Below are 27370 nucleotides of genomic sequence, written 5' to 3' on the forward strand. Positions count from 1 at the left end.
GGGATTCTGTATTAGAATTACATACTAGCAGAATCTGGTCTGTGTGACATGTAAGAAAAGTGATCTATGGCCATGATATTTTCCATGCTGCATCTGTGAGTACAAAGTATAGTTGAGAATTCAAATTCTCTGTTTTGTCACACTTATAAAGACAGCAGGGAACACTGGAAATATTCCCTCTTGAAATTAACCTGAAAATGCCCCCCCAGAAACCCCACCAGGGAAATCATTTTTTCTTTCTTTCTTTCTTTTTATTGGCAGGGAATTTTTCCTTTCCAAAGACAACATTTACTTACTTTTGACTCTGTTATCAAGCAGGGTGACACAAAATGTATGCCAAGAGAAGTCTGATTATTTCAACTGGTATTTCTTTCTTTGTTCACTTGTCTGAAACAGTGACAGGAACACAGAATGTGGATTCTGAAGGGATCTGAAAGGTTAGTTAGTTGAATAATGTGGCCATAACCTTTTTTTTTTTAAATAAATTTATTTATTTATTTATGGCTGCATTGGCTCTTGCTGCGCACGGGCTTTCTCTAACTGCGGCAAGCGGGGGCTACTCTCCCTTGAGGTACGCGGGCTTCTCACTGTGGTGGTTTCTCGTGTTGTGGAGCATGGGCCCTAGGCATGTGGGCTTCAGTAGTTGTGGCACAGGGGCTCAGTAGTTGTGGCGCGCGGGGTCTAGAGCGCAGGCTCAGTAGTTGTGACGCACAGGCTCAGTAGCTCTGCAGCATGTGGGATCTTCCCGGACCAGGGCTCGAAGCCCATAACCTTTTTTTTTTTTTTTTTTGTGGTACGCGGGCCTCTCACTGTTGTGGCCTCTCCCGTTGCGGAGCACAGGCTCCGGACGCGCAGGCCCAGCGGCCATGGCTCACGGGCCCAGCCGCTCCGCGGCACGTGGGATCCCCCCGGACCGAGGCATGAACCCGTGTCCCCTGCATCGGCAGGCGGACTCTCAACCACTGCGCCACCAGGGAAGCACCCATAACCTTTTAAATGCTTAAAGGGAGAGTGGAGCCAGCCGGATGTTGTGAGCCCTATTCCCATCCAGGGACCTTTGCACTTCCCCCAAATCCTCTTACTTATCACATGTGTAAAGTGATGAAAAAGCCTAATGTATAACTTCCTTCGGCCACTCCCCATTCCCAGTTATTCCAAAGAGATGCTGCTGAGAAAAAGCGATGATGTGCCTTGATGTGGCAAGTTGCCACTCTGTCCTCCTTCTTATCAGAACTTATTAGTAAATGATGCATTGCTTCTGGAATCCATTTCACATTTTCAAAGGTCAAAGGCATCTTGTGGTAAGCTCTATACTTATATGAAAAAGCATTTTAAAGAAGTATAACATGGGAGATTGGGATTGACATAAATACACTAATGTGTATAAAATAGATAACTAGTAAGAACCTGCTGTAAAAAAAATAAAATGAAATTCAAAAAAAATTTTAAAAAAAGGAAGCATAACATTTATAATGTAGTTTTCACCTAACTCCTAGAATATAAAATTTTATATCCTAAACATTTATGTAGTTTCATATTGTAGGGCACCCTTGTCAGTTTTCTTCTGTTGTTTATATTAGAGATCTGATCGGTGATAATCTTGAAAAGAGAGCTGACATATGGATTCACTAGGCTCTACTTTTTTCTCTGAGAGCTGAGAAGCGTGCAGGTGATGAACAGCCTTCAGGGAATCGCCAGGCTGGTTTCCAAGAGGCTTTATGAGGCAGTGCACTGGAGTCAGCAAGCCCAGCCCTGTAGGGTTACAAACTAGTTTACCATGCTGAGGACAGATCCCACTCTCTGGGGTAGAGAACAGTACCTAAGTTCACAAGACTGATTTATAAAACCAGAATAGTATCAATGTCCAACAAGAAATAGATCTGTCCCAGGAACCCGAGTACGCGCACCTGCAACTCAGCCCATTGCCTCAAGCCCAGTTCACCGATTTACAATGAGAAACAACTGGCAAAGCGAGCAGTGTATTCGAGAGGATATGAAGAATGCATTCTCTTCCTATGAGTTAACGTATCTTGGAAAGAAAATAATCAGAACAAGGGAAGTCAGACTGGTGGGTTGTTTAATGGCATAAGCCCATGTATCCATCTCACAGTGAGGACGCATGCCAGCAGACAGACTGGAATCACCGAGCAGTACCAGCTACAACCTGCTGCATCCATCGCCACGCAAGTGCTGGCCTTGCCAAGAGGTCAGCATACCCTATACACTGCTACAACCTTCTTCATCCATCTCCATGTGAGAGGCAAAGGTTCCCTGACTACTGCACACAACTGGAGAGGCACTTTCAATATTTGTCCTTTTTTCCTTCCATTTTCATGAACGATTCCCCCACACCCCCACACCTTTCTGACCAACATTCTTCTTTAATAAAATTACAGTCAAATCTTACAACCTGGAAACTCATCAGAATTTTTAAGGTAAATTTATATAGCTAAGCCTTGCTCCGTTAGGGTTTTTATTTAAAAGTTTAGCCTCTGTTCCAAGTTCTTGGGAGAATATTTAACAGTTCAGACTGTTTTCACAGTGTCAGTCATGCACGATTGGCATATAAAACCTCACATTTTCTGTTCTACGTTTAATATAACCTGCAATGCCAAGAAATAAATATGTCGATAACAGGAAACATCATCTCATTTTTCTGAGAATGCCTCCTTCCACCATTCCCGCAGTAGACATATTTTACTAAACTTCATGTAAGAATGTAAACTCCCTGAGGCAGGGGTTTTTGCTTGTTCACTGACTTATCCCAAGTGCCTAAAGCAGCGGAGTGTTCAATGAATACAACCTACAATCTAAACCATGTATTCAAAAAAGAAAAACCAGAAACCAAGAAGTAAGGCCCTAAAACAATATACATCATCGACTTGATCTCCCTGTTTGCTAACTTTCAACACGTCATTCTTAAACCAAACTTCTATTGAAACAGGATTACAATGACCAAAATACATCATAGTTAATAAGATATTTAAGAAATGTTTGTTGACATTTATCAATATAAAATTATTTCAAAATTCTTTTATCATTCCAATTTTTATCTTTTTTCCAAACATTTTAGTCTTTAAATTTACACTTGAAAGACGTTTCTGAGAATACATGTTTTTCTTTAATAAGTGCAGAGTAGAGGTCAACAAAAAGGCTTTACCTATCACTTTATTCTTCTTTCCATTTTTTATAGGCGTACAAAGCAAACTTCTAATGCACTGCTGTTTTACATTTCCTGTGTTTTCATTCTAAACAAAAACAAAAACAAGACAGCTAAATATTATGAGAAGACTGTTTGTCCATTAGATGCTATAGAAACTATATTGGACCTCGGAAGCCACTAATATATTCATCTTTTATTAGCTGGAGATAACATCAGAGTGCAGAAAATGTACAAATTATAATGAAGTTCACATAAATGTACTATAAAGCAACTAGTCTTTACATTATTAAAAATACTAAATATCCTATTTTCTTTAAAATTTTTTTTCATATTTTCCATTTTATTTACCTGTATTTCTTTTATTTTCCATTTTAAACTCTCCAAGCAGCTTACAGTAATAGTAAGCAAAGTATTTATTCAGTTTCTACTATCCCTGTGTAGTGGATGTCTGAAATAACTTAACAAGAGGGGCAGAAGTCAAAAGCATTACACCACCTAGGATTCTACATGTTACAAATTTGTCCTTGTTTAGTTTTCCCACTGTTATCTATTGCCCATATCGCTAACGTTCTGAAAAGGTCTCCTAGGTAGGCAAATATAACAAAGTCAAGGCAGCTGCCTCAAACTGCAATGCTTTTCTGAAGTTAGATGAGAAAAAATACTAGAATTCAAAGTTTTCAGTGTCTGAGAAACTGACCCTTGTAGCTTTGCTCTCGAGGAAAACAGATATTCAGTTTTCCACAGAGCTGTTCACTGCGGTAGATTACCAACTATAGGCATTTAAGCCATATGAAACTTAATTGTTGAGGGTAAACTCAGGAACTCCAGCCATACTATCTAAAGAATGTCATTAAGTAGGTAATAGTTAAATTACCTCAAAATTAGTTTATGATAGTTCATTAATACATGTTTAAAAAACTAATAAAAGTACAGAGAAAAATACTCAAGTACAGATGATAACCTCTCAACAGATGTTATAAGCTGTTTTATTCTCCTTCCTCAGATCACGGAAAGCACAGATCACTCCCGAAGAGCCAATTCTAGGGCCAGTCCTTCAGTTACGAGTAACTAGTTTGGGACTTCCCTGGTGGCGCAGTGGTTAAGAGTCCACCTGCCAATACAGGGGACACGGGTTCGAGCCCTGGCCCGGGAGGATCCCACATGCCTCGGAGCAACTAAGCCCGTGAGCCACAACTACTGAGCCTGTGCTCTAGAGCCTGTGAGCCACAACTACTGAGCCCACGTGCCGCAACTACTGAAGCCCGCGTGCCTAGAGCCCGTGCTCTGCAACAAGAAAAGCCACAACAATGAGAAGCCCGCACACCGCAACGAGGAATAGCCCCCGCTCACTGCAACTAGAGAAAGCTCACACAAAGCAATGAAGACCCAACGCAGCCAAAAATCAATAAATAAATAAATTAAAGAAAAAAAAAAGAGTAACTAGTTTAAGTGCAGATCTGATAGGAAAACAACCTTCAAGCTCCAAGTCTAAAATTGGGTTACTTACTGTCCAGGGAAATCTTTTATCTTTACTGACATCTGGGATATTAAGTGGTTCCATAGTATTTTTGACATACTGAGCATACATGTAATTGATTCTGTTCGCATCACGTTCCCTGTGGAGATAACAGAGATGAGTTCTTTCTGTGCAGTGAAAAAACGCAGGCAAAACAGAGTCAAATAGATGATTATAAGAGAAACATACCAGTCTTAAATTATAGAGCAAAGCGTATATCTTAGTTGGAAAATGCAGCTTTAAACATATTTGATGATTTACAACTTTGGTAGTTACTATAACTGAAATGCTTTGAAAAAACAAAGACCCACAATTTTTCAGCTATCTAAAACAAGTTTAAAACGTCATTAAGTAATCTTATTACCACTGTTAATGGGCATGTTGATTTTTGTGCTGTTTAAAATCCATATGAATTTTCCCTATGTCTTATTTTCTCATCAGTTTATAGAATGACTAAAGTCTAGTGTCTGTTTTTACTTCCTCAGTTATTTATTTAGTCTATCCATTCCAATAAAACAATCTTTTACACATTTCAGACCAAGGGAAAAATCGAGCAGGCCTAGAAGAATTTTATTAAGCTCTTCTCTCTTCTTTTTTCTGCTTTAAATTGAAAAAAAAATTTTTGAACTTACAACATTTTCCCAGTTTCTTGCTTAACAGGTTGATCACAAAAGGTTAACCTGATGTCACAGGGTTCATAAGTGCAGTGCCAGTAATGGAGTTGGGAAAACAGAACAGAACGCATCTTTTCATCCGGAAACTTCCTATGTTCCTTGGTGATGGGAATGAATTCCACAAAGAGGGTCAAGTTATAGAAATTTACTCCAGCCATAAGTATGTGCCTGTATTAACTGTAAGATCACTAACTGAAGAAAATAGGAAAGTCTAATAGTGGGAGACATTTCAAAATAAAATATGTGCCTCAGGAAAAATGTCCACTTGGTCTGAGTTCTCCAAGTGCTGATCTTTTCCTGTCTTCCATCCTTCCCACTCAGCCTGCCAAACTGCTTCTAGGACAGTGGTTTCAAATGATGTTCTCAATCACTGTGATTCCACAAAGATTCCTGAAGTCGTGGCCTCATTCCTGGCCAAGATAATTGAGTCTTTCCTTTCTTTGCTGTACATTTTAGGTTAACAGTAATTTGGTCAAATCAGGTACTGGCCGTATGTCCAGTATTATATACAAGTGATAAAGAATGAAAGGGAAATGACAATAGTAACACAGGAATACATGAACTTCAGACTGAACATTTTCTGAGCCTAGATTGATAATGTGGGAAGGCATGCAAAATGTCAGACACATCAGACCTAGGACATTCCTGGGTTTCTATTTCATACATATTATTTGGGTAGAATCCCAAGAAAAGGTTATAAGTGTAGGATGTAGGTTAACAAAACTGTTTTAAAACCACAAATATTTCATGGACAGCAAAAGTCTCACGAAAAGAAAACAAGAAACTGCAGTAAAGATAAGAAAAATGAAAAGGTAGTTACAGAGAGAAAGAAATACACTGGAGAGGATATCTTTGTCCAAACCTCTTTTAAAATGATGATGATGATGATGATGACGACTTTTATTGTTCTTATCATCATCGTTATGTCAACAGTGGGAGATAGATGAAACCCAAATAGTTAAGCAACTTGCCAGAGATCATAAATTCAGATGTATAGGCATTGATACAGAGAAGCAGGAGTATTAAAATTACTTTTAAATCAATAGAAACCTAACTCTTTTTTCAATTCCCTGAAAATTTTAAGTTTTCCTGATGGTTACTTTAGTGAAAAATTAGTATTAGATTTATTAAGGTTATGTGATAGCATCTTATCTCTTACTCTGTAAAAAGTGCTAATAAATTCTTACTTCCTCCCCTCAATAACAAAAGACTGAGCACTTCGTCCATGAGAGTCACCCTTAGCATCATGGGGAGACAAACTTCTAGAGGTCAGTAGCTGTCATAAGGCGCTTGCAATCTCGTAGAGGACTGTGACAGAGAATGAATAATAATACAATGTCCAGTTGCATGTCCTCTTTGAGCAGAGTCTAGAGCAGAAGCCCCCAGCTGTCCCTCAGTAACTCTTCTCCCTTTCTCTTTATCTAGACACATGGCCGCTGAGGATAAAGACTACATTTATCAGCCACCCCAGTGGCTTGGGATCATCATGTGACTAAGTTCTAGGCAACAGGATGTAAGTTCTAGGCAACAGGAAATGTGACTGCTTCTAGAAAGCTTACCTAAAAGGCAGCTGATGTATGCTCTCTGCGCCTTCTTTCCCTGCCCCCCATCCTACCATTTGAAACGTGGATATGAAGGCTGGAGCTGCATGCTGGACCCTGAAGAAAAGGGCCACTCCCTAGAGATGCAGAGTAGAAAGCCTGCAGGTACCTGGGTCCCTGAGGCCTTTGTAGAACAGAGCAGCAACACAGAGCCTGAGCTGCCTGCCTCTGGGTCTTTACAGGAGAGAGTAATAATATTGCATTCTTATTTAAGCTATTTTTACTTGGGGTTTTTATGATTCACACTCAAACCTAATCCTGACTAATACAATTGGTAACAATGAAAGCGCCACATGTGGAGAAGATGGACAGATAACCCCTTGGTGGAGTGGGCTGGAGAAGACGGGCTATTAGGGAAATGAGCAAAAGGCTGGTAAGATTTAAGGATGCATAGAAAGACATCAAGAATGAAAAGGAGGGTGAAAAACAGTATAAAAACATTGCTGAAATGGAAGAGTTCTAGGTATATTTGGGAAACATTAAACAGCTACAGATTGTTAGGAATAAAGTGATGGTTTCAGGCTGAAGATGTTAGGACAGGTAGTGGATGATTTTGAAAGTGCAATGCAAAGGGACAGGATCTTTCTTTAAATAACAGGAATATTCTGGTAGCCTTGCAAATGTGCCTCTCAGACCTACAACTGCAGGAGACCTAAATGACCAGTGTCTCTAGTCACTGTGCTCTCTGAAACCCAGGACTGTGTTTGTACTGCAGACACACTTCCCAGGGCTGCTCCTGGAAAAAGATGGAGCACACACAGCAGGGGCACGAAGGTAGCCCAGGCTTGGGAGACCCAGGATGCTTCTGACAGGAGGCTTTGGCTACAGAACTCCCCAGCAGCCTGGCCAAACTTTCCTTAGAACTGCTCGGCTGCCTAAGACACTTCCACACAATGCTCTTTCCTTCTTTACCCTCTCTTTCACTCTGGGTCAGACTTGTGTGGGGAGCCCACGGCTCTCTCATCCCCTCCCAGCTCCCTCCCCCTTTACTCTCACATGGGGTTCCCCTAATAAATGTCTTACACATTTAATCTAGTCTTGGCATCTGCTTCTTGGAAGGCCTGGGCTAACTCAGACCTCTAAGGTTTTTTGCACAGTGGATATCGAGGGAGGTGTACGTGAGTACATCCTTGGGAAGACAGTCAGGGACATGAAGCTTGGAAACGCTGAGAAACTTCTGTGCTTTTAGATGTAAATGGGAATCACTTCAGGTTATGTGAACCAAAGACAGAAAAAACACATCAAAGAGACACAGAAATACTAACACTTACTGACTACTTACTATGTGCTGGAAATTTTCTGAAGCATTTTATGCGCATTAACTCATTTGGTCCTTTCTACAATCCTGCCATCAGTATCTCCATTTTACAGATGAAGAAACTGAGGCTTTGAGAGGTTAAATAATTCACACAAAGCGCTACAGCTAGTAAGTGGTGGAACTTAAGTTTAAATACAATCAGTCTGATTTCAGAGTCTATACTCTTACACTCTGTATCTACCATTTTTTAAAGTAGTAAAAACCTTTCTACTATTTTAAAAATAGTAGGTGTTACTGTATTTAACTATAATTGTTTTCCAATATAGTTATAACTAATAAGTATTAACTAGTATATGTATTCCAAGAAAGTGAGCTTAAAGGAGTAATTCTATGTATTTGTCATTGTATGACAAAATGTGCATTTAAAATTAACATGAAGTTAACTGATATGGAATTATAGCACTAAAATACCTATTTCTTAAAATTAAGAGCTAACATAAACTGTACCCCATCACACTCACTTTTTCCTTTGAATCGAAGCATAGAAACTCTAAAATCTCCCACCATCTAGAAATGAGCTTCCCTTCTGAATTCTTGGGTGACCCAAACTCCAACAGTTTACTGTGCTTTATCCCAGTGATGATATGATTCTAACAATTATGTGTAATGTTCACCCTGAATATTTTTTATTTTTACACTTAACATTTCAAAACTGTCTTCAACAAATTATTTTAATTTATAAAAGGTAATTAGTGGGTTGGTTGGAAAAATACCAAACAGATACATAACTGCCTAAAAAGGATGATTTGCTTACTGCTAACATCATCCAATTGCCTAGCACTTCATCTCATGGAAGAGTGTTTGGATTGACAAAGTGGTTAATAATGAGAATTGGAGAGGCCTAAATTCTATCAATAAGCAATTTTAGAAACATAATACAGAATCTGCTGGTCAAGTGTCAATACCAGTTAGTCCTTCAAAAAGCTGAAGTTACTGAACACCATTTTAATTCGGAGTTTTCACAAAATTAAGCCTGAAATCTAATTTTATTAAAATAAAACCATATTTACATCACTAAGAGGACTTTTATTGCATCATTATAAGAAAGGCTAACTATTAGCTAATGTAAGGCACTGGTGTTGAATAATTTTCGTTACTGTAAAATCAGTTAATGAATCAGTTTAAATGATCCATGTAAATTAGTCTCTTTTAAGGTAACCACACTGACCTATTTATCCTTTATAAAACAATCTTTATACTAAGACTGTCTTGGTATAATTTTTAAAAGTGGAAAGATATCTTCCATTTTTCCTACAGAGAGGGAACGTGATATTCATCAGAAACAAAGTAAAAGTGCTAACAAAAGATCAAGATGAAATAAATAAATAAATAAATAAATAAATACTAAGACTTAAATATATATATAGTAGGACCTCAGTTTTTTTTTAATGCATATTGACCAGTAGAGGTCACTATCATACCAAGTCACGAGCTTGTTCAGCTATCAGAGAAATAAGAGGACTTGTCTGACTTCACAACAAAAATCAAATGTGAATAAAATAAAATAAAATAAAATTACACAGGCATATGCTGCTATACAAATATTCAAAGGTAAATGTAGATAATTCATCATTTTATATAAATATTTTTCTTTTTAGCCATGCTGCACGGCTTGCAGGATCTTAGCTCCCTGACCAGGGATCAAACCCAGGCCCCAACAGTGAAAGTGCTGAGTCCTAACCACTGGACTGCCGGGGAATTCCCATCATTTTATACATTTAAGATGCATTATCATACTGATTTTCCTACTGTCCTCTGGATATATGTAAATTCATAAATATACATGTATATATTTCTTTTTTTATTTGTCTATATAGCAATTTATTATTTATGCAAGCCAAATAGTAAAATAATCATATATTTACAGGTTTAGAAGCTTTCTAAAATGTTCTTTATAAAAAGCAACAAAAATGTATGGTATCATAAAATCAAAATAGTATCTATTAATGCTCCTCTTAAGAATAAGACTTCATAACTGACCTAGGCAGTATAGCCCAATACCAGTATTTAAGAAAGATACATACATACTCTCCAGGACATGTACATATTATCACATATTCAAAAAGGATTCAACTTCAACTAAAACAATGTCAAATATGCCAGAAAATATACACACAGAAGCTTAGAAAAGAATAGATGTGGAGACGGGATATAAACTTCAGTTCACTACCAGCAATGCCAAGAGGGAAATAAAGATCAGCTATTCTGTTCTAACTTTGTGAACCAAAAACTCCAGCGTAGCAGAAAATCTCTGGGTACAGATACCATGGTTTATGTACCCTGACTACCCATCCCACGCCCAAGTCACCAGTCAAGGCCTAAGTTAGGTGTACCTTCTGAGTCAAACCCATTCCTTACCTGCCCCCAAGTTACATTTGCTCCTTTGCTAATTCCTGAAATTCTTTTAATAGAAGAAAAGGTCTTTCATATTGTTAAAATAATCATATTGTTAAAATAACAGTCTTGAAATGAGTTTTGATTTAAATATAATCACTTAAACTAACAACTCTAAATCACTGTAGTCAACAGTTTCTCCATCTTGATGGGGAACACGGAAGAGGACAGGAAATGCGAGAAAAGATAAGAGAAGAAAGGAAAGGGTACAGAGGGCAGAAGACAGCTTCTGCAGACCTCACACTGATCCATGGGGTCAGTCTTAATTAGGAGGGTCGGAACAAAACCAGGCTGTGCACTCAAGTATTTTGTTCTTGCAGTTGCAAACTCAGGCACTTTATATGATCTACAGAGGTGATTTTCATTTTACTTTGTTTCCAAGTTTTTATCACAAACATTTTCTTCCAATTTTTTATGATGAACTTTTGAAATACATAAGAAAGTTGAAAGTAAAATGAATATCCTATTCCTAAATTCAACTATTTTTAATGTTTTGCCACATTAGCTATATCTGTATATGTATGTGCAAACATTTATTTGTTTAAATACATGAATTTAGATATATTTACTTATTTATTTTTGGCTGAACCGTATTTTATTTTATTTTTTGTTGGGAATTTTTAATTGAAGTATAGTTGATTTACAATGTCATGTTAGTTTGAGGTGTACAGCACAGTGATTCAGTTATACATATACATATATATGTATAACTGATTCTTTTCCCTTTTTCAGATTCTTTTCCCTTATAGTTTATGACAAAATATAGAGTATAGGCCCCTGTGTTATGCAGTAGATCCTTGCTGGTTATCTATTTTATATTTAGTAGCGTGTATATGTTAGCCTCGACCTTCTAATTTATCACCCCCACCCCCGCCCTGGCAGACCATTTTAAACTAAGGTGCAGACATCATAACACTTCATCCTTAAATACACCAGCCTGAATCTCCTAAAAATAAGAACATTCTCCTACTAACCACAATACCTTCCTAATTCCAAAGAAAAGGTACAAATAATTCCCCACCAACACCTAGTATCCAGTCCATATTCAGATTTCCAACTGGCTTAACAAATGTCTTTGATAGCTATTTGTTTTTAACCAGGATCTAATCAAGGTTCACATACTGCATTTGGCTGCTAGGTCTGGGAACAGTCCCTGCCTCCATTTTATTCAATGACATTGACTTTTTGAAGAGACCAGGCCAGTTATCCTATAGAATGTTCTATAGTTTAGATTTGCACAGAGGTTATTTTTAAAGTATCACCACCAAGGAGCTTGGTTACTGAGGACAGTACTAACTGTGGCGTCATTCACCTATATGAAATAATTCTCTGATAAGTCAACTGAAGAGTAAAAAATCTGGAACTTTAATGTCAAATAGTAAAGCTAAAATAATGTTCTATTTCCATGATCATATGAGGCTTTTTGGTTATAATATCAATAATTAGGAGTAATATAAATTGACACAAATTATTTTAGGGAGTGAAATAATTTGAAACAAATGAATAAGGAATAATGTGATAAAACCAGCATTATGCCCAAGAATTCCTGACGCTTTACCCTGGCAGACTTATATTCCTTAGACTATTTTATTGCTTAAGCAAAAACCACCACTGTTTTGCTAAGGGTGCAAAAGGAAATATGACAAGAACACTTGGTAATTTACTCTAAATCCTTTTTAAAATTCTTCAGAAAGCAAATATACAATTGGGCCAGTAACAAGTATGACCTTGATATGTTAATACTTTCTATTGTTCCTGCGTACCAGTTAACAACCACCAAAAAATGAATACTAATTTTAAAATTTAAAAAAAAAACATGAAAAAAAATGAACTACAATAGAGATCTGGTCTGATTCAAGCCATAGGGTACATGTATTGGTGTGACTGAGATCACAGGCTTCCTTCTGGTGTTAGTTAAATCCTATGGCTGATTCCAAAGCAGAACAGACTCATAGAAAAAAATGTGTTCAGAAGCCTGTCAAATTTCCAGTGAGGGTCTAATATGCAATGAAAAAATATAATTGAAATATAGCACTTGTGGGTCTTAAATGAGTCAGTTCACAAAACACACTGTACCCAGGCCTATACTAATTGTGACACCATTCACTCTATGAAAGAATTCTCCAACATGTCAAATGCAGTGGAAAAAACCCTGGACATATAACATCAAATAGTAAAGTATTTTCACAAATGAAATTATTTGTGGGAGGAAAAAAGCAGCTGTAGCTTCTATGCCTTAAATTAAATAGGTCGTGAAATAACTATGTAGCCAGAATTACATACTTGTGATAAAGACAGACAGATAATTAAGTTTTCTTACCTTGTTAAAGTATCTGACGATTTTTCTAATTCCTCACACTCCATGTGAAACACACTAGAAAAAGAATCCTGAAAACAGAGCAACGACACAGACTGAGAAATAAGTTTGAGAATGTAATGAAAACTATCTAAATACAGACATATGAGCCTGTGGAACTGACTGAAGACACCAATCCTCGCAATTTCTTTTCACTTTTTCAGACAAAACTGACCTAAGTGCTCACGACATCCTCAAATCTACCTATTCCTTAGAACATGCTGCTGTTGTTTCTGATACTGACTTGCAAAAATGCTTATTTGAGTTTTCGTTCTTCTGCCAGCTGTTAATAAATAATTAGCTTCAAATTTTCTCTATATTTATTCAAAATCCTCAAGTTTTAGCTTTTATGCGTACATTGATTGCTATTGTTGGGTCTTTTGAAAAGACACCTAATTCAGTAATATTTTATGAGATCATTAAATCATGAAGATTTTAACAACATAGAGAAGTATTTTTGAAGTTAAATTGAAGTTAAATTAAATTAAATTGAAGTTAAAATAAAAAGCAACATTCGAACCCATACTATATTTACAACTGAATAAAAAATTAGAAGGAAACACAAATAAAACAATGATATCAGTTTAATTTGGGGACAGAATAACTAAGTACATTTCTTGTTCACATTTGGATTTTTGCTCATGTGTTGAAATATTTTTAATCAAAAAATAATTACAGTATAAATGAACATCAAGTCACTTAATTGCTACACCCACCAAATTAAGTCATTAAAAAGCGAGCAAAAATATTAATGGGCATACTGCTGAGCTATATTTTAAAGCAACACTGATACCAGTCAATTGCTGCCATGATAGGGGTTAACTGGATGAGCTGAATGTTAATTAAAGTGATATTTAAATTGTCTAAAAAAAAGGAGTGCCCTTATGTATAACTTTCAAAAATTAAATGCCAAAGAGCAGGTCACAGAGCAAAAATGATAAACTGACATACTGCATTAAAGAGTTCTGACCTGAACTGTAAAAGGATAGTTCCAATCTTGTAATTATCTCTATATTAAGGAGCTTATAACTGATTGAAAATATTGAATAATATCCATGAGAATACTATCTCATAGCATAGTGAATTCTTATTTGATTTCCTATTAATGAGAATCACACACACGATGATTCAGATAATGTTGCATCACACAGTACGGTCTTACTATCTAATAAAATAATTAAAAATATAAAATATAAGTTTTAAATATCTTTCATTATTCTACTTCCCAAAAAACCATCAATTCAGATATCATATGTGGACTGTAATTGACTTTATACACTTGAGAATTCCCATTCTTTTTCCTAACCCACCAATGAAGAGCCTGTTCTCAGGGTCTAAATGAAAAAGGAAGCAAACAACTACATCAAAAAGAAATATACCAAAAACAGTGGTTCATTGGTTGAGAAGGAAAAGAAACTGCATAAAAGAAAACAACCTTGGGCTAAAGGCCCTGATGCTAACAGCAAACTCAGTTGGGCTGTCTTGAAGTAACCAGCACTGTATGAGAACACTCCATCTTTCCACACACATCCTGTCTCTTTACATTACAAATCAATGGCTTGAAATCTACCAATCAGAACAGTTTAGTGGCTTTCCACGGTGGGTAAAGAATTTGGGACTGGGCTTCCCTGGTGGTGCAGTGGTTGAGGGTCCGCCTGCCGATGCAGGGGACGCGGGTTCGTGCCCCGGTCTGGGCGGATCCCATGTGCCGCGGAGCGGCTGGGCCCATGGGCCATGGCCGCTGGGCCTGCGCGTCTGGAGCCTGTGCTCCGCAACGGGAGAGGCCACAACAGTGAGAGGCCCGCGTACCGCAAAAAAAAAAAAAAAAAAAAAGAATTTGGGACTAATAGGTACCTTTAGCAGCACTGCCTCCATTGGGCCATGCCTTTTGGTTTCTACATAATCGCTGGTAAAAAGAAATTTTTATAAGCCAACCCATTCAGAAGGTGGTCTACCTGTTCATAGCAATAGAGCACAACTATTCTCAACCAAAAAAGGTCTGCACACTGTAGTGACAATGTATTTCTCCATCAAGGTAGTGTAGCCATTGACAAAAGCAACACACTGACATTACCAATGGTAACTGTAATACTTAGTGGAGGGTCAACAAGGTGAAAGGGTGCATTGAAGGCATCCTCCAACCTCACCTCTACCCCTTTTCAACCAGAACAGCTCATACTTGGATTGGCTTTACATAAACAACCATATTCAGTTGGATTTGAGAGAGAGTTCTGAGGCCAACCTGAGGTTTAAAGCAGTGTTTTAAGGAATATAAATTTTTGTCTTTCTAAAAATAAATAAGTCATACTCTGTACTCACGGAGCAATCTTCATCCACTATGAAAATGGTGCATTTCTGCACCTGCATGAAAGAGATAATAGTGGCAGCTATTTTCTTTAGAATTACTTCTAATGATTGTTGTTCTTCAAAAATTAGGCTAGCAAGGTCAAGCAGCACCTAGACAAAAAAATTAAGAGCTTACTATTAGTAATTGTTTGTAATTATTAAAGCAATACAATGATTTATATGGGTTGTAATCTAACAAGTTACAACCAAGTTCCCATTCAAGTGTTAAATACATAAGTCTCTGCTTACTAACAAAATTTCCCTGTTGATTGTTAGTACAATTAGTACACTGGTTACGATCACAGACTCTGAAGCCAAAGCCAACCGTTTTTAATCCCAGCTTCCCCTCCTGCTAGCTTTGTGATCTAGGGCAAGTTTCTTGAAAATGGGGATAATAATAGTACCAAAATCATGGAGCTGTTGTGAGGACTAAATAAGTTAACATTTATAAAGCATTTTGAACAGTGTCTGATACATAAAATATACTGTTGTTTTTGGTGATCCAAACTTCTGAGATCAACATTTATCAACATTGCCAACATTTTCACAGAGCACAGCAAATATTGTCCAAAATAAAGTTTTAAGAGTTCCTTTTGTGTTCTTCCTGATAATTTCTCTTTTCTTTACTTACACAGGATTTCATCTAGTCTCACAAAGTATTTGTGCAAGGAGCGGGGGAGAAAGGGTATTATAGAAAATTTATTGGAGGTGATACTATCCTTGCTGAGGCCTGAAAGATGAGCAGGAATTGTTCAGGTTAAGTGGGGAAGGAAAATATCTCAATCAAAAAGAACTGAATTGAGAGAAAGTAGCATATTGCAAGTTTTGATCAAATTTTATGAGAATATAGAGTGTAAAGAGGAGAACTAGGGAGATGAAATTGCAGAGGTAAGTGAAGAAGGAACCTCAAAAGTCCTATCTTCTTTTCAAGCAGTTTGGACTGTGATGGATTGCAGGACAGAAGTGACAAGAATCACAAGTATGTTTGTAAAAATGAGGACTGGATTAATGGGTGGCAAAAATGGAGCAGGGAGACGTCAGGAACATGCTGAAGTTGAAGTCCACGGAAGGTCCACAATCTAACATAAGTTCTAAACAGAGAAATTAAAGGGTGGGGGAGATGAATGATCAAAGAGGTAATGAAGGGCTTCCCTGGTGGCGCAGTGGTTGAGAGTCCGCCTGCTGATGCAGGGGACCCGGGTTCGTGCCCCGGTCCGGGAAGATCCCACATGCCGCGGAGCGGCTGGGCCCGTGAGCCATGGGCCTGCACTCCGCAACGGGAGAGGCCACAACAGTGACAGGACTGCATACCGCAAAAAAAAAAAGAGATAATGAAAAAGAATTACATAAAACCCAAGGGCTTAAGTCTCCAGACTGAAAGGAATGACCAGGTACCAGCATGATGAATGAAAAAAAGAATTGTATGGTGAAATTCAGTTACAAAAGCAAAAATAAATAAATAATTCAAAAAGCTTATAGAAAAAAAAAAAAGCACCAAGAATCAGAACAATATGAATGCTAATAGAAGACAGTACTACCTTTAAATTCTGAGAAACTAATTTTTCAATGCAGAATTTTATACCCAGCCAAACTGGTAGGATGGTACAATAGATATTTTCATACATGCAAGGACTCAGAGAGCTTACCTCTCCAGTACAGGTTCTCAAGTAGTTAACTGAGAATGTGCTACACTAGAACAAGGGAGTAAACTGAGAAAAAAAAAGTTCTGGGATCCAGTGGATAACCAGTGGAGTCTTTCTAAGAAAGCATTGAAGGAAAGTTCTATGATGACCCCTCTGCAGCAGGCATGGGGAAAAATAGTTTTGCTTGAAAGAAGAAAGAGAGAGAACCTCAATTGGAGGATTCTCCATGAAAAAGAACTCAAGAGAATGCCTAAATAATGGAGAGTTTGCAGGGGGAGGGGGACCAACAACATGAGGCTACACTAGAGCAAACAGTTCAAGGAAAAAAGAAGAGATTTCAGAAACAACAAGAAAAACTAAGTTATATAACAAAGGTAATATGAACAACAACATTTACATAATTAGTAAGAACAACATTTACATCACGGTACTTATAAACACTTTATTTTAAACTGCAACTTTAGAATTAGCCTAGACAAAGCTTTAGAAAAGTCAAACATGGTTGTAGCACAATACCAGATCTTCCTCGATTTATGACGGGGTTACATCTTGATAAATCCATTGTTAAGTTGAAAATATTTAAATTTGAAAATCTGTTTAATACACCCAACCTACCGAACATCACAGCTTAGCCCAGCCTACCTTAAACATACTCAGAACACTTATATTAGCCTACAGTTGGGCAAAATCATCTAACACAAAGCCTAGTTTATAATAAAGTGTTGAATATCACATGTAATTTATTGAATACTGTACTGAAAGTGAAAACCAGAATGGTTGTGTGGGGACAGAATGGTTTTAAGTGTATTGGTTGTTTACCCTTGTGATGGCGTGGCTGCTGGGAGCTGTGGCTACTGCCACTGCCCAGCATCATGAGAGAGTGCCATGATATATATCACTATCCCAGGAAAAGGTCAATATTAAAAATTCGAAGTATGGTTTCTACTGAATGTGTATAGCTTTCACACCATCGTAAAGTCGGAAAATTGTAAGTTTAACCAGTGTAAGTCGAGGACCATCTGTAAATATGTTACCAATGTGGGCAATATAAATGAAAAAGTCCAGATAGGAAAAGCAGAGGTAAGGAGTAGTAATTAGGAAGGAGAGATGAGGGATGCTAAGATCATCATTTTATAAAGCATGAAATAAGAGATGATGTCTAACAGTGTTCTACAGTGTTTCCTGAGCTTATTCCCATGCTTCTAGAAGTTCTCTACAATAATGTTCACATTTTGTATCTTTTAACATGAATAATAAAATACAGAAGCATATTCTGAAAAAAAAAAAAAGATGATGTCTCTGATAGAATAAGAACTAAAACTCTTAATATTACACGCACAACTCATCCAATAACTTTAAACAGTGACATAAAAATACTGGTACCATAATGGCAAAGTAAAGGGTGGTGTAAGTTAAATAAATCTTCATCTGTTAACAGTGATAAAGCCACAGCTCATGGAAAATACGAAATGGAAAAAATAACTATTAGAAGAAACAGTTAAAATATTTAGAAATTGAATCTGCACGGTTTGGATTTCTAATGATATATATAAATATATATATATATATAATATACATATTATATATATATATATATAAAACTTGGATAACAATTTAACCATTTTTTAAAAAAGAATTTCTACACTCTCTCTTTAGTAATTAGACTTGCCTGATTTCTCTTGTTCTCCAGCAGTGAAGTCTCATAGAGTTGAGCATTATGAAGAACAATTCCACAAAATGCCAAGTAAGCAGCAAAGTCCTAGAAAACAGGCAAGACAACAGCCAAATAAGAACTGTCAATAACCTGTCTTGTTATATTGCTTGAAACACAAACAACATTCAAAAATATTTACAGTTCAAATAACTATTTGGAAACCAGCAGCGTAGATGTTTATTCTGCATAAAATTAGGAACTGGTGCAAAGCAACTGTTAGCTAAATGGTACAACCAGTAGATGACAACTGTTAACACAGTCTCCTAAAGTCATACAGTAGTTGGAAATTAGCAAAGAGAAAGAGAGGAGACACAGATCTCTGTACACCATGTGAAACTGAAATTCACTCTATGCAAAATTTGGTGTAGTCTCTAAATGATATTAAGACTTGGGTTTCAGCTAAGACCATAAAAATAGCCTGTAACTTATTACTGGGGCAAACTGAAAGCTCACAATCTTGTTAGGAGAATATTGGCAATAATATAGCCAATATTAGTCCCATACTAAATTGCAAATTTAGTATTAGTTTAAATATATCATTTTAAAGTTGATCTATCACCCTCATTATACTATACGAAGGTGATGTGCTCACAATTATACTAATTATTGATGAAAGGAAATCCTTACATGGCATACTTTATTCACAATCATGAATTTATTTTGCCAAGAGATGATACAGCCTAAGAATTCAAATCTTTCAAGAGGGGTTTACATTAATGGACTATAAACAAATAGTGGAATAAATAGCCAATCTAGAACCACGTTCCCCGCCAAATATCCTCAGGTGTCATTAACGGAATAGGAGACTAGATGTCTATTACACTAATTTAGAAAGGTACTTGCTATGTTCTGAAGCAATTAAGACACAGGGACCAACACTAGTGCCAACACAGCCTACAACATGAGACAAAAATAACTCTGTCTTGTTGGAATGTCTTCCAAAAGCTCCTACTAATTTTCAGGGGTGTGACAGAAATAGCAGTGGGCTTGAATAGGAAGAACACAGTGGGCTCCATGATATACATATAATTGCATATTCAAGGAGAGAAATAACAAGACCTACTGACAGAACGAAGTTATAAACAGGTTTAAGGACGTCTGTCCTTAAAAGGAAAGCATGTCGATGTGGTGTGAGGAATGTGTTCCTTCAGAGTTGGACGAGAAGGGTAATAAAATAATGCTGACTGCACTCTTTCTGAAGCTAAATTCACATCATTTAGCCTGAATTCACACCTTGGCACCCCACCGTCTGCATACAAAGCTTATAAAACATTCTGCATTTGCTTCACCAGGAGGCAATGCTAATTTTAAGCTGACCTGGAGCAACTGAACTTGGAGCAGTGCTTTAGGGATTTTACGTGAGGTTGAATTTCTTTATAGCAGTGATGAAAGGTAAATGAGAGAGTTAGAACACCGTATCACCCTCCGGATGGCCGCAACATGCACACAGCCCTGGGGGAGGCCTGGTGGCATGGTGAGGAGGCAGTGGGGATGGGGTTCTGTTGACTGAAGACCACAACTACTCCACAACTCAGGTCAGCACTGATTTAGTCAGAGGCAAGAGACACTTTTGAACATTTCGGATCATTTTAAACCATAATGTTTTGGTGATCAACAATTTCAGCAATCACTAATTCCAGAGGTCTATACAACTCTAAAGAGAAAGCATCTTCCTAAATTGAGATCATACCAGACCCAAGTTTTGGTACCTTTTCATCTTTTTCGGTGAATGTCCCACCATTTCCCGATTTCTTGTTGATGGCCTGGGCTACACCAACAACCTGGTATAAGAAGAGAACATTGGTAATTTCGCTGACTGAAATTATTGGTATAAATTCACCAAAGCGTGTTTACAGAATAATTTCTACATGTGCTTTACAATAACGATAAGCTACAAAATCAAAACCAACCCCACAGCATCTGAACTAGTCCTGTATCATTTTGTACATTCTTTTTTCCTAATAAGAGTTCAAATGTTTCTAACTTCTTGGGTCCCAAACTATATTTCATTCTGGGATTTCATGCTGCCCTGTGAAAGAAATTATTGGCAATCACTTTTTATGTGACTATTTTTCACGGCTTTTGAATAAAAAATAAACATTAAATTTATATCACATTTCAAACAGAATATATGATTAAATGAACATTTTATATTGGTTTTAAATATAATATTTCAAATGGGCTAAATGATCTTTTACTAAAAGTGAAATAGGACCAATGGCCAGTCACAGAATTGAAAATGCAGGAGGAACAATTAGGGTAAAAATAATTCTTAATGTAGGGATGTTGTCCAACTTCTTTTGAAATTTCTGAACTTGAAAAGTATCTTACCTTCAATAGACTTACTTTGGTGGAAAGAAGTTTTATTGAAAAACAGACTGAGCCTTATTTCAAATCAGAAGGTGTTTGAAAGATAAACTACATCTTAAGAAGACTGAGCTAAACTCTGGGAATATGTCTTAAGTTTCCAAAACACATTTAGCAAGACTTTGAAGAAACTTCTCATCTTCCTACTTAAAAGTATATTTTACTTACCCATTTAGTTCCAACTTGAAGTTTGTGTTATTACTTTATTAGTCTTTTAAAGACCTTCAACTTACTTTTGCTTCCTCTTTACTACTTATAAATTCTACTTGTTTCCTCCTTCTACAATATAATATCAGTGTAAAAAGCTATTATCCTCTAAATGGTTAAACTTTAAAGTCCTGAGTTTTGTGTGAATGGTCCATCGTTTTTTCTCAGCTCACTCTAGCCCATAGCTTTAAGAAATGGATATAAAAAATGCCCTTCCAAGATAGCAGAGCAAGGACAGAGAAATACATTCTTGTCTGATGTAGTTTTCTGTTCTCAACACGTTTCCTCCCCACCCTACGACAGAGTAAAGAGATGTTGATTTTAAAAAGCAGAATCATCCAATTATCCTGTACCTAGTTTACACTCTTTAGCTCTTGGTTAACAGATTTCTCGATGCTCCAATCTCAATGACAAAATGCCTACAAAAGCTTTTGTCTGAGGTCAAAACGTCTGGACTGCAGCCAGGCACATTCACTTGAATATAACTGATGGGAGCCTCTTGAGGGTCACTGGGGTCTAATACATAGTGCTACCAGTATAACTTGGTGATTTCATTTTAAGCATTCATTCATTTACTCAACAAATATTGTGGTGACCACCGTGCACCAAGGAGTGATAAAAACTGGGAGAAAGACTACCCGGAAGGAGCTCAAGAATCAAGAATGGGTGATACATAGACATATATTTACAGCACACATATGATCACTTTGATGATACAGGCGCCCACAGATTGTTAAGAGCACAGAAGGGAGACCAAATATGCATAAAAGAGAAGGTTTCTCAGAAATGATGACATTTGAGTTTTTATTTGTCTTTAATACACGGTTTGATAAAAGTTAAATTTTTAAATCTTCATTTTAAGGAAGAAGAGATTAAAACAGATAAAGAGACTGTTATGCAAACCTTCTCAGATAATTATACAGTATTAAAAGAAGCATGTATTGATGTGCTGTTTGTACCTGGAGCCGTGTGAGTCAATGTACTACAAGCAAGACGATTTTCAACCAATACAACACTGCTCACGTAGTTCAATAACCGTTCTCCATTTCGAGAATTTCTATTTGATTCTTTTCTCAGCCCCGCCTCTTCCTCCTCCTTCCCCTCTTCCTCTTTCTTTTTTTCCTTTAAATACTAGTGCCAGCTGTCCTTCATCTCTTAGAACATACTGAGTTTTGAGGGTAAGTTCACCCATAGCAGGGACTGTTTTCCATGGGAGCCTTAGTCCCCTGAGTCACGAAGTGTCAGGCATAGCAACTTGCTGCTTGTCTGGCACTGCACTGGTGGCATGAACTTGAACTCCATACCCTATGGGGCACAAGCCCTGCTCTCATGGCTCACCGGTGTCTCTTCTTTGTCTCGCAGCTGCAGGCAGAGGCAAGCTTTCCTCGTTGCTGAAAAGTTTTCCAGGCCTGGTTCCACGGATGGAAACTTTACAGACCTAGGCTTCCCCTGGGAGTTTAGTTTCCCCTCCCTGCCCTCACCCGTGCCTGTGGAGGGGACGCATCACCCCTGCCTGCAGATGTTACCCGCAGGCATTCACCCTACCATCCTGAATCTCACATCTCCGAAGCCCATCTGGACTCTGGTCATTCACGCTGCTTACCTTGGGTTCCCCTCTTTGTTTCTGATATCTGGGGATTTCCCTTTCTTGAGCTTATCTGTAATTTTTAAAATCGCTTTTGGTGAAACTTTATTCTCTACTTGTTGGCAGAATGGGGAGGTGGGTGGTGTTCTGCAACTGTTCAGTCTGGCAAACTGATCAGAAGTCTTGTTCACAGGCTTTAAACCCTACTTTGTACCCCCTGAACACCAGCTCTTTACTATATTTAATTTTGTCCCCCTAACATTAGAGCAAGATATTAATCATTAGGCAACTTCATGGAATGAAGACTTCCAGTGAAGAATTTTTCACCCTTTTCGGTGACCAATTATTTCTCTCGCTAGTAATTTTATAGATTTAGACATTAGAGGTTAATTTGTTTAAGGGATGACTATTTAAATATAATTAATTATTTTTTAAAAAAACAGGCAAGTTCTTTCAAGGGACTATTAGATCAGGAAAATAAATATGGTACTCACATGTGCCTCAATACTTAGCTGGATGACATTTTAAAAATACCACTGATAAAAACAACAGATAAAAATCAGAGAAGAAGTATAGTGTTTGTCCATGGTAACATAAGACAGTAAAAGACAAAAAGACTTTGATTCTCCAAATTTCAAGGAGCCTAGCAAAACCTGCACCCCCGGCCTCCTTGTGTTGAGAAAAAGTCTTTCCTCCTTCTACCATCTATTGCTCCTTTAAACAAATTAATTTTCTTCAAGACAAGGTTTTTAAATGTCAGTTTTCAAAGACAGCTTTTATGGCAAGAATTTGTCAGACCTCATATCTGAGAGGCAAAGCCCCTAAAAATTTTAGCTTCCATATCAGAAGCCCAATCACTTCTGCCTACCTGCTATCTACCTGCAGTACTCTCAAACACCAATACTTTATGCTATTTTTTTTTTTTAAAGCACAAAGAAGCTTCTCTGTTTTCTATTTCACTGGCACTTTTCAGAGCATAAATGAATATTATGTCCTCACAGGGTCAAGTGTTCTTTTAGGAATGCAAAGGGCAAGACTTGACTCTCGCTGGGTGATCAGTGAGGAATGTGACAGCTGGTCGCTTCAGGGACAAGTGATCACTGCCACAGCGAGCAATTTCTTCTTCAATCAGCAGCTGCCCCGACCCTTACTGAGGCCATACATCAATCCCTACTATACATTTCCCTGTTCCTAGTTCCAGGGGATGCTCAGCATGGAGGCTAAAAGCCAGGGAGAAAAGGAACAAACTCTACAAATCTTAGCTATCCCTCTGTCCCACCTGCAGAATGTCTCTATTATAATGACAGGATTCTAGACCATCTGTAACCTAAGCTGAAAACCTTACTTCACCAGGAAAACAAGAACTTAATGTAGACAGGAACCAGTGGAGAATTCTTCCCAGTGCTCTTTTCAAACTTTCTCTTGACTCGGTCATTCATTTAGCAACAAATATTTTACTCAACAAATAATTAATACGCACCTTTAATATACCAGTCACTTTCTAGACAATGAAGATGACTCAGTAGTGAACAAGACAGACACAAATCCCTGTACTCATGGAGCTGACATTCTAGTCAGAGTGTTAGGCTTGGAAGGGAATCCCACCCCCATCCTCTTGCCCACCCGTTTTACAGGTAAAATGAAACTGAGAGGGTTGACATGACCAATCCAGGCTTTTCCACCTCTCTTCCAAATCCTAGGCAATCAGCAAATTATGGTCATATTCCTTGTGGTATAGGCAAAAGAATGGCCTCCAAAGACGTCCTCATCCCAATCCCTGGAACCTATGACTATGCTGCCTTAATGACAAAAGGGACTTTGCAGATGTGATTAAGTTAAGGATGTGGAGACAGGGAGATTATCCTGAATCATCTGAGTGGGCCCAATGCAATCACAAGAATCCTTATGATGGAAAGTGGGAGGCAGGAGAGTCAGACAGATTTTAAGATGCAGCTGCAGCGTTTTTTGTTTTTTTTTAATAAGATCTTTTTTGTTATTTTAATGTTGACCATTTTTAGAGTCTTTATTGAATTTGTTACAATATTGCTTCTGTTTTATGTTTTTTTGTTTTTTTGACCTTGAGGCATGTGGGATCATAGTTCCCCAACCAGGGATCGAACTGAACCTACACCCCCTGCATTCGAAGCGTGGAGTCTTAACCACTGGGCCGCCAGGGAAGTCCCGTGGCTGCAGGTTATGAAGATAGAAAGAGGCCACAAGCTAAGTGATGTGGGCAGCCCGTGGAAGCAGGAAAAGGCAAGAGAATAGATTCTTCTCTAGAGATTCCACATAGAAGGACAGCCCTGCCGACCCTTTGTGTCAGCCCAGTGACAACTGTTTTGGACTCTGACCTCCAAAACTATAAGATAATACATTTGTGTTGTTTTAAGCCACTAAATTTCCAGTAGTTTTTGGCAGCAGCAATAAGAACCTAATATGTTCCGTTAGAATTACTCGTACATGCTCCCATTCCTCGTTCACTCTTCCTGACCCCACATTATATCTTGTGTTTCACCATCTAAATCCTCACTTTCTTTGAAAGCCCTGGCATCTCATGGCTAATTGTTTTCTTGCCTCAGTCCGTCTATGACACATAAGTCCAAATTTCCCTTCCTGGAACACTACTTTGCACATACAAGTCATCTCATTGCTCAAAGCTTTTAATACTTCCATGCGTCCATCTATAGGACAAAAACTGAAGACTCTCCTTCCATAGGCTGAACTTGAACTAAAATCACTTACATGGGCCTCTGAAGTAGAATGCTACAAAGACCTTTGCTCACGTCATTCCTTGAAATGTTACCTTCTAGTTTCTCGGCTGAGGCTGTCTCCAGAAAGCTTCCCTTCAAAGCCCCCTGAAATTCTGTGTTGCAGCTGAGGGTGCTATAATCTGACAATGAGGTATTCTCATTTTTAACCTCATTTTCTCTGTTCACATCCAACTCAATTGTTTCCTAAGGACATGATTTATATCTTATGTCTTAAGGAAGCATCAGACTCTGAATGTACTCAATGCTTCCCAGATATTTGTTCTTGATGATAATGGGAGAAGTGTCAGATATCAAAGTTTTATTTAGGTGATGTACTTACTGGACAATTCACATCTGAATAATAGTTAATAAAAATTGCCCATTTCGGCGTGCTTGGTGAGGCCTGCATTAAGGGAGGGCTCTGGGATGTATGGAGCGCATTAAAGGACAGGTTTGGCTCACGCTTTCAGAGGGGCTGCCTTGGACAGGTCTGGCCCCTCCTCTCACGGTCGCCCGGACCTGAGCCCCCACCTTCAGCGAGGTGGTAGATTTCTTTGGTCTGGGCCAGAGCGGTCACCCTCCTTGTTGATCTAGGAGGAACTGAAATGGGCCAGAGAATGCTGTTCTCTAAGACAGCTTCCTGATCTGTATGCATTAGATTATACTCCATTTAAAGTTGTTACAAAAGGCGGAGTCAAGTTGGCGGACTAGCAGGATGTAGAATGCGTGTCTCCGCACAACTAGAGCACCTACCAGGCACCAGTGGGGGACCACGGACACCTAAGGGGATGGGAGGAACCCCCAGCAACCGGTTTGCGGGATCTTGGTTCCAGCTCCTGTGCTGGGAGCTACGAGTCAAAACCGCTGGACTGACAGAGAACCTCAGACCCCAGGGAATATTAATCAGACCGAGGCCTCCCAGAGGTCCTAATCTCAGCACCTAGACCCAGTTCTATCTAACTGCCTGCAAACTCCAGCGCTGGACACCTAAGGCCAAACAACCAGTAAGGCAGGAATACAACCCCACCATCAAAGAGAAAAGAAAAAAAATGAAACGACAAAAAAGTATATGTTACAGACGAAGGAGCAAGGTAAAAACCTACATGACCAAACAAATGAAGATGAAATAGGCAACCTACCTGAAAAAGAATTCAGAGTAATGATAGTAAAGATGATCCAAAATCTCAGAAACAGAATGAACAAAATACAAGAAACATTTAACAAGGATCTTGAAGAACTAAAGAGTAAACAAACAGTGATGCATACACAATAAATGAACTTAAAAATACTCTAGAAGGAATCAATAGCGGAATAACTGAGGCAGAAGAACGGATAAGTGAGCTGGGAGATAAAATGGTGGAAATAACTGCCAGGGAGCAGAATAAAGAAAAAAGAATGAAAAGAATTGAGGACAGTCTCAGAGACCTCTGCGACAACATCAAATGCAGGAACATTCGAATTATAGGGGTTCCAGAAGAAGAAGGAAAAAAAAAAGGGACTGTGAAAATATTTGAAGAGATTATAGTCACTCTGACATGGGAAAGGAAAGAGTCAATCAAGTCCAGGAAGCGCAGAGAGTCCCATACAGGATAAATCCAAGGAGAAACACGCTGAGACACATATTAATCAAACTATCAAAAATTAAATACAAAGAAAGAAAAAACATTAAGAGCAGCAAGGGAAAAACAACAAATAATATACAAGGGAATCCCCATAAGGTTAACGGCTGATATTTC

The 27370-nt window shown here is 38.0% G+C and overlaps 1 protein-coding gene across 1 annotated transcript in view; it reads right to left on the minus strand.

Annotated features, from left to right (window-relative positions):
• The window catches only part of PDE5A (phosphodiesterase 5A), a gene marked incomplete at its 5' end in the record, with an annotated part of 135391 nt that overhangs the window by 56401 nt on the left and 51620 nt on the right, over positions 1–27370 (minus strand). The window contains 6 exons of the mRNA XM_082653112.1: positions 3161–3248; positions 4671–4779; positions 12987–13054; positions 15342–15479; positions 18681–18770; positions 20435–20506. Coding sequence (XP_082509238.1) covers positions 3161–3248; positions 4671–4779; positions 12987–13054; positions 15342–15479; positions 18681–18770; positions 20435–20506 — 565 coding nt within the window. The remainder of the gene's footprint in view (positions 1–3160; positions 3249–4670; positions 4780–12986; positions 13055–15341; positions 15480–18680; positions 18771–20434; positions 20507–27370) is intronic.

This window comes from Grampus griseus, assembly GCF_964374135.1.
Source record: "Grampus griseus genome assembly, chromosome: 4".
Taxonomy (NCBI): domain Eukaryota; kingdom Metazoa; phylum Chordata; class Mammalia; order Artiodactyla; family Delphinidae; genus Grampus; species Grampus griseus.